Raw genomic sequence first — 8272 nt, 5'->3', positions numbered from 1 at the left:
CTCTCTCTCTCTCTCTCTCTCTCTCTCTCTCTCTCTCTCTCTCTCTCTCTCTCTCTCTCTCTCTCTCTCTCTCTCTCTCTCTCTCTCTTTCGGGTCCGTGGCAAATCGGGCCCACCCCCTTTCTTTTTTCCCATTCGGGCCCGCCTGTCCTATATTTCTTGCTTCGCGCCGGAATTCCAGACGCGGCTCTTTACGCTCTTCTTCTTAAAGAAGGAACCTCCCGATTTCCCCCCCTTAGTCCCACTGCCACCCCTGAGTTTCGTTCCTCCCTTCGATACACACGCGTGGGACCACGTAAGCCTTTCTATTAATGATTTTTACGGCCTGTCTTCTGCTGGAACTCTCTTTTTTTCTCCTTCTTCTCGACGAAGACGAACTTGTCTCCTTTTAAGAGAGAAAAGAAAGAAGGGAGAAAAGATTCAGTATATTATATAGAGATGCCTCGGGGGATGCAGCGCCATACGCAGTTGCACCTGCAGAAGTCGCGACTAATTACTATGATCAATTAAATAATCTCTGTAATTAGACCGAATTGTGGACATAATGATGGTCGTCATTGTCCTCGTCCTCATCATTATCCTTGCCGTCGAAAGCACCACTGAGATCACCTCCGGCGTAGCTTCCGCGATGATAGTTTCGTTGTTCGGACCGTGAGCGTTAATTCGGACAGCTTGATGGATAGTTCGGCGAGAAAAAGCGCGCCGCGTCCGGCTGATTACAGGACGCTCTCGCCAAGCGGCGTCTCGCAATCACGCGATCCGACATCCGAGTTGATCGATAAGGGGCACTCCCTCGGCTTCTGCCGTGGAAAACTGCTTGTTCTCGTTATCGATTCGAACGGGATCGCTATCGACGGATCACGCTTGATCACGAGGTTAATTTCTGAAAGAATTCGCCAATAAATTTGCAACGAGATGTGGATATAATAATAATTTATTATTTTGTAACGCATGATTTCTCTAATTAAAACAATTTTTTTAAGGCTCCTGAGTAGTCATCATAACCATATTGAATCGACATCAGAAGCGAGAAATGACACGTTAATTTTTATTACGTAAATAAAATAAAATGATGAGATTGCTTTAAAACATTTTAAAAATGGACGAAAACAATGCTTATTCCTGACAGTCAGTAAATAATTGTAAAAAGTGATAAAAGGCACGTGTAAATGAAAATAAGTTATGCATTGAATAAAAATTTAATGTGCCTTTTATCATTTTTTACGATTATTTTCTGACCATCGGAGGGGATAAGCAAAGTTTTCGTTCGTTTTTACAAATATTTAAAAGCAATCTCATCATTTTGTTTTATCCAAATTGTCTTTATTTATAAATGGCACATCACGATTCAATATGTGACTACTCAGGATTAAACAGAAACTTAAACAGAAACTTTGCTTAAATAGGAATTTAAACAAGAGAAACTTTAAAACTGAATTTTGATCGTTTCAAATTCGATATTCAATGTCAATGATATGAACCAACTGGATATATTCGAATTTTCGGTGGTATTGTTTTCGGTGATATTTCACATTTCCTAATTGTCACGGTCAGAATATCGACGCCAAAAGTATTTAAAGTGTACTTAGCATTTCTAATTGAATGATAGCATTTATATGTTGATGAATGACGTTCACTCGATATCGCGATGACTGGTCCAAACGCAAATGCGGGTCGCGAAACATTCGCCGCAAAAAAGTATTATGCAACACTGATAATCAGCGACTTTTTGCGTACCGCTGTTTCCTGCAGAAGGATGTGGGTTGTAAGGTACTTGCGCCGCAAAATAGATCGTAAGACATTAGCGTGTGCACCGATAACGCACTTGCAGCTTTTTGTTTTACATTTTGTTATTGTTCACAGCTGCCTGACGCAATTTTTAAATAATAATTCTTTTCTTGCTTTATAAAAAAAGAGAAAGAAGAAGCATTTTTCTCTCTATGATTTTCTTTTTCATTTATGATTAATATATTCTTTAGATTATAAATAAAGAGGCTTAAGGCGCTAATCAAAGCGATGCTTTCCCACATTCTATTTGTACCATTTGTACATATGCGTTCTTATGAGAGGTAATCTCGATCAGCGTACAATTCAATGCGTACTTTTACGAGAGATATCCATCTTGCCTACGAAAGGAGAGAGTTGGAGTGCTCGAGCACGATGGACGATGAAGTCCCGACGTAGGCAAGCCGCGACGCAATACGCGAACACAACACAATGTTGCTGTAGACACGTGTAGCAACCTTTGATATTCACCGGCTGTGCGCAAGCAACCGGGCTCCACCTAAACAAGAGAAAGAGAGCCGTATCTCTTTGAGATACACGGCGCATTTTCCGTGCTTGACTTTCTCTCTTTCTCCATCTCTCTGTCTCTTTCTCACGCTCTTTCTTTTTCATTCTCATTCTTCCTTTTCGCGAAATGCACGTCAACCACGGGACGTAAAATATTTCAGAGGCGGTTAAAGGCTGCGGTGGGAAACCTCACAGAAATGCTCGCGGTATGCGAAGCGGATTAGAGAAAGAAGCTACGCGTTGCGTCAAGTTCTTAAGTGCGACGAGCACGATGAATAATTGCCGATTCATCAATGGCTTCATGCGTATTTGAGATCCGTCCGTTAAATCGCGATAGTATCGAATTACGGATTTGCGCGAGATGCGGCAATGCGATGATAATTAATATCGAAATGAATCTCGAGAAAAACTCATCAGGATGGCAAATATAACTCGCGAAAAAAGAATTTTAAAAGAACGAGACATCTTCGTGATGTAAAGCGATTATTTAGTTATTATTCACAAAATGTTCTAATTATTAATTCGTTTAGCGATCGTAGTTTAGTTTGTTATTTGCATCATATAGCGCATTCTCGCCTCTGTTAGCTGAAATATTTAATTTCCATTAAAAGCAAATTAATTATTCGATACACTTTCAATATGTCACACACAAAATGTGATTTTCGCATCGTATATTAGAACTCGCTGTGTATGATGAGTTATTAAATTTTTACCTTTTCTATTCATTCATGCTACATACATTCCTTTTCTTACTTCTTGCGAGATGAAAGAAGTCTTCTTATGCTCGTTTTAATGTAAATTAACTTTAATCTCGATTCAACTTACTCTTCTACATCTTTTTCTAATTTTTAGAACTTAAAAAAAATGAAGCATTAGTTGAATCGAAATTAAACTACATTGGAAGAAACGGACATTAAGTCTAATTTTTCATTTTCTGGTTAACTTATAATTTAGACTTAATTTTACTTAACCTAATGATAATATGTAAAATGTATGTTTTTTAATTATGATTATCAAACTGATGGCAACTTCAAAAGTTCTCTACATTACAAAACCATCAGTTCATTGATTCATGATTAACAATAGAAAAATATAATTTTTACATTATCATTAGATTAAATCTAATCATAAATCCATCAGAAAATGAAAACCTGCCTTATTACAATAATTTAAATCACACGCGTATTGCGACTTCCGGACGAGTTTGAAAATATTATGAACAATATGTTCGAGGATTAGAGGTACGTGGAACGCTTAACAATTAACGGGGTAGTTCACAAGGCATTAATAATTCACGCGATTCATGAATTAGTTAATATCGATTAACGGCATCGCATGTAAATACATAGTGTAAATGTAACATCACCGCACGTTTGCGATAGTTTTGTCCTCTTTTTTTTCTTCGCTCGACGATGCGGCGCGGCGACGCATTGCGAGACGTCCCGCACTTGCATTCCCATCGGACGTCACGCGTCCACTTGGTAATAAAGCGCGGCGAATTGGGTCGCTTGATACGGCACCCGGCAGCAGTCAATAAAGGGAGATTCCACGGGATTTATTGTACGTTCAAACGTCGACGCACACTGCGCCTAGACGCGACCGAGTCAGGTACACCGAGAACAATTAGGCTAACAATGACTCTTAAGCGGCGTCCGGGTCACGGCTCCCCGGTATTGCGCCTCCTATTTCTACTTTACAAGTACGTACTTTTTATGGTCGATTGCGCGATAATAACATTGTTGAATGAGAAATCCAAGTTAAAAAAAAATTGTGATTAATACGTGCACTGTTTTACATTTTGTTCTCTTGTTTCCTTTTTTTTCAGATACACTTTAACGTTTGTAAACTAGTGATTGTGTGAACAGTTAATAGCGTTGAAATTTCAGTAGCCATTGTGGAGTAGACATTAAATTAAATTAATAGACTATGAGTTTAAAATCACAGAATCACAAGTAATAAAAAATATATTTTTTACAGTTAAATAAACACATAACATGCAATATCAAAAGTAAATTGTAATAGTAATAAAGGTGAGCATATGAATAAAAAAATTAGAAGAGGATTTCGACATTTTTATATTCGCAAAATAATGCTTTAGCTCTTGTACTTTTCAATCTCAACGCCTTTGATTGATGCTGTTAATGGCGTTGATTACAAAGTATCGAAAGGCAGGTCGATAAGTATCGCCCTACCGAATTGCTAATAAGCGACCGATTTCGTGATCTCTCCGACGATCTGCCATCCGCGTTTAACTTGTTTATTGTTGGTGTAACGACGACGGAATGAGGAAGGGGGATCGATTGAGATGTCCGCTCTTCGGAACACGCCAGCCCTAAGGGCTCCAGCTAATTGCTATAATTAATTGCGTGATTGCTATAGTTAGATCGATCCGGATTGCCAGTTAGAAGAGTGTAGCTTCTGCCACTATAATGATACAGTCACAAAGATACCTATATTGGTTTGACGATTGTTCCGGCTCGATTGAGAAACGCGTCAACCCCGGAAAAGTTGCAAATTCTGATCATTTTTCCTATCCTTTCTATTCTTTTTTATTTCTTGTAATCCTATAATTTCAATCTTTTTTATATATACAGTTATATTTTTAATAATTATATAATTTTATTAATTTTAATTTGGAATTTCACTAATTTTTATTTTACAGACGTGCATAGACATAAATATTGTTTAATATTCTACAATTCAATATTTTTATAATTTTCAAAATTTATCTCTATAATTTCTTTATTAGTTTTTAATTTTGTTAATTAATATTTATAATTCTACAATAATGTTTTCTCAATTTATCACATAATTTTGTAATTTTTTTGAAAGACTATTTTTCACAATTAATGACACCATTAGTATGATGAGTTGTCAATGACGCAACGACGAAGTAGAAGAATATTTAACGAGAGATCGGTAAAGCATCTGAAAAAAGCAAGGCGCTTAATGATTCGGCGAGGAAGAAAAAAAATATCGGGTGGAGCGGCGGTATGTTTTTATGACACGGTAGGGCCTCGGCTTTTTATGCCGGATCGGAACATTAAACCGCCATCTCTTTAAAAGCACTGTATTTCTTTCATCGACATTTGCGGTCCGACTGAGTTACAAACAGAACTTGTAACTTTCACATTCTATGAGTTCTCTACAGTCAACTCGGGCAATCGAAGGCGTTTATTGAGCGCGGCATGCGCCAACTCTTCCTGCAGTCAAATAATTTCGGTGTACAACACTTTGGAGTTTCGCAGAGTAAATTGCAGATTAAAAAAGATCGTGCCTCGCTATTTTCCGTGAGAGGTCTGTTATCGAGCTGAGAAATATGATCCATGGCAAAAATTCTTTGAGAAAAATCATCGACAGCCGCGTCGTACGTGTGATAATAACACGTTGTGTGGCGATACTTGTGATTTAATGATTAGGGGTTCGCGTTAACGCGCCACAACGAAATTACAACATCACGGGATAGAGCATGTCTTCACGAAAAAGAAAGAAAGAGCGAAAAATCGCAAAATCGGAGGACTTATGATTAACTTCCCTCATCTTTTATGTTTAATACTAACCTTTCTTAACAATTTTGCTAGGCGTCCCCGCTGAAACTTCAATAAGATCTGAAAAAAAAATTCGAAAATTAAATAGGATTATCTGTAGTCTAGCTATAGTTTAGAAATACGGAAATTTTCCTCCCCCGCGGAAATTCCGTGACGTAAACTCACAGCTGACACTGGACAACGGATGTTTTAGTTTGTAATTCAATATAGAATTGTGTTAATATCACTTTTTATATTTAAATTTTAAGAGAATCAAGATATATTTTTTTCTAATGGAGATTTATATCTCTTTATAGCGCAAGAATAAGCTCTTTGACATTTCAGACACCCACGCGCTCATTATCTGTCCTTTCAACAGTACATCAGCAATAAATCTGTATTATGCCCTTCTAGGCGATACGGCACCAAATGCGGCGGTTGCCTCCAAGGGATAAACCCACAGGACCTTGTGAGGAAAGCGAGGGACAAAGTTTTCCACCTGAATTGCTTCACCTGCCTGGTGTGTCGGAAGCAGATGAGCACGGGCGAGGAGCTCTACGTCTTGGACGACAACAAGTTCGTTTGCAAGCAAGACTACCTGTCGGGCAAACCACTGCCGGACACGCATCACGTGCACGGTCATCACGGTGAGTCAAAACTACCCCCCTCCCTCTCCCTCCCCCTTTCATTATTATCTTCAGTCATCTTGTATAACACTATTATCTCGACACGATCATATTATCTCACTTATTTATACATGTTTAAATCCTGCGATAAAAAAGCGATGGAACGAAGTTAATTTTTGCATAATAAATTCGCGTATAATTCGTGCAGAAAATTAAATTGCAGCTATGTCAAATAATTCGAGTCTTCTATTATCCATGGTGGAGTTAATAAATAATTCTACGATCGAAATAGCAAACAGAATCGAGAAAGTAAAGTTAGTCCACGAAGAGGAGGCACTTTGGAATATCACAGTTCGTCTGTGTACACTGTCCGCTCCGTTTACAGATCGATTCGTCGTGGGATTTAAATTTAAACGATATCCTGAGAATCCACGTGGTCTCTGTGTTTGTCTATTCTTATCTGTTACGAATCGATATTATGATTAATCTCATGCTGTTTTTAATCGTTGATATGATCGCGATGTTTTAGAAATATTCAGCTTTTATGTACACATATAAAGTTTGACAACTATTTCATACATTTATTTTTTTAAGTTGGATGTAAGGGAGACAGGGGCAAGTTGATACAATTTTTGATTAGCAATTTTTTCCATTCTAATGTATACATTTAAATGAATGAATATATATATAATATACATTGTTTCAAGTATATTCTTATCTAGGTAGTCAATTTTTTCTGATTGTATCTATGTCTTTAAATACTAAAATTAAGATTTTCTATCAGTAGGTAAATTGTAACAATTTATCTCACTATGGGGTAAGTTACATTTACAATATTACTTGGAAAAAAAAAATATATATATATACATATATATAAAAGCAAATTCAAGATTACAATGAAATCAAACATGAAATATTTTACAAGGAATATTTATTTTATAATATAAAATTAAAAAATACATTATTACAAAAATTTTTTCTTTAATTAATTATTAAAGTCAATGTTGGAAAATCATAAAATTAATGTTACACGCTTTTGGTGCTTTTCTCACAGATAGGTGACCGTCTTTAACTTTCTTTGCTACTGTCGCATTTCTACATTTGCAGATCCTCTGTTTGTCTTTTTTTTTTCGTAAAATCGCTCATAAAATAAAATCATTCCATAGACTTTTATTAGACTGCTGATTCAATATGATAAAAAGAGATGAATTTGATTCCGAGCTCCTTGTTTCAGTTCACATATGTATGTATGTGTATCTATATGTTTGTGAATATTGCATAAATTTATGTGAAAACACTAACGTTATTATCTGTGTCTAATTTATACATGTGAGAGTGAATGAACACAAATATGGCGCTGCCCAGCGCTGTTTTTAAACATGGAGACGAAGTCGACAGTGTATTTATAGATTTGTGCATCATTCTGTAGAAAAAAAAATTGTTTTCAATGGGGTAAGTTGTTGCACTATAATAATCTGTCCCGATCGAAGTGTAACAATTTGTCCCAACCTTTCCATTTTCAATTCAACAAAATACAGATCGAAAATCAGTACATATATCGATTCAAACAAAATGTATTATAAAAGTATCAAATGTATATAAAAGAAATGTACATATACCTATAATTTATACATAAATAACACAAGCGATTTATACATATTTAAATATTTACTTTAATATTTACTTTTAATAGTGAAAATAAAAAAATATATGTAGCGTTTTCTAAAGTTGAAATACGGTGGCTAAACTAAGTGAAGTTGTAAAGTATCATAAGACTCAGTAATCACATAAAAATTCATAAAAATTTGCTACCACCTCTCTCTCTCTC

General features: G+C 36.2%; 1 protein-coding gene across 1 annotated transcript in view; it reads left to right on the top strand.

Moving 5' to 3' along the window:
- Positions 1 to 8272, top strand: part of LOC105626589 (LIM/homeobox protein Lhx5) — a 30492-nt gene that overhangs the window by 10000 nt on the left and 12220 nt on the right. Inside the window, exons 2-3 of the mRNA XM_012207882.1 lie at positions 6233 to 6465; positions 7229 to 7231. Of these exons, the coding sequence (XP_012063272.1) occupies positions 6233 to 6465; positions 7229 to 7231 (236 nt within the window). The remainder of the gene's footprint in view (positions 1 to 6232; positions 6466 to 7228; positions 7232 to 8272) is intronic.

This window comes from Atta cephalotes (genome assembly GCF_000143395.1).
Source record: "Atta cephalotes unplaced genomic scaffold scaffold00005, whole genome shotgun sequence".
In the NCBI taxonomy this organism is placed as follows: domain Eukaryota; kingdom Metazoa; phylum Arthropoda; class Insecta; order Hymenoptera; family Formicidae; genus Atta; species Atta cephalotes.
The sequence above is the reverse complement of the archived record's forward strand: the minus strand, read 5'-3'. Positions and strand labels throughout refer to the sequence as shown.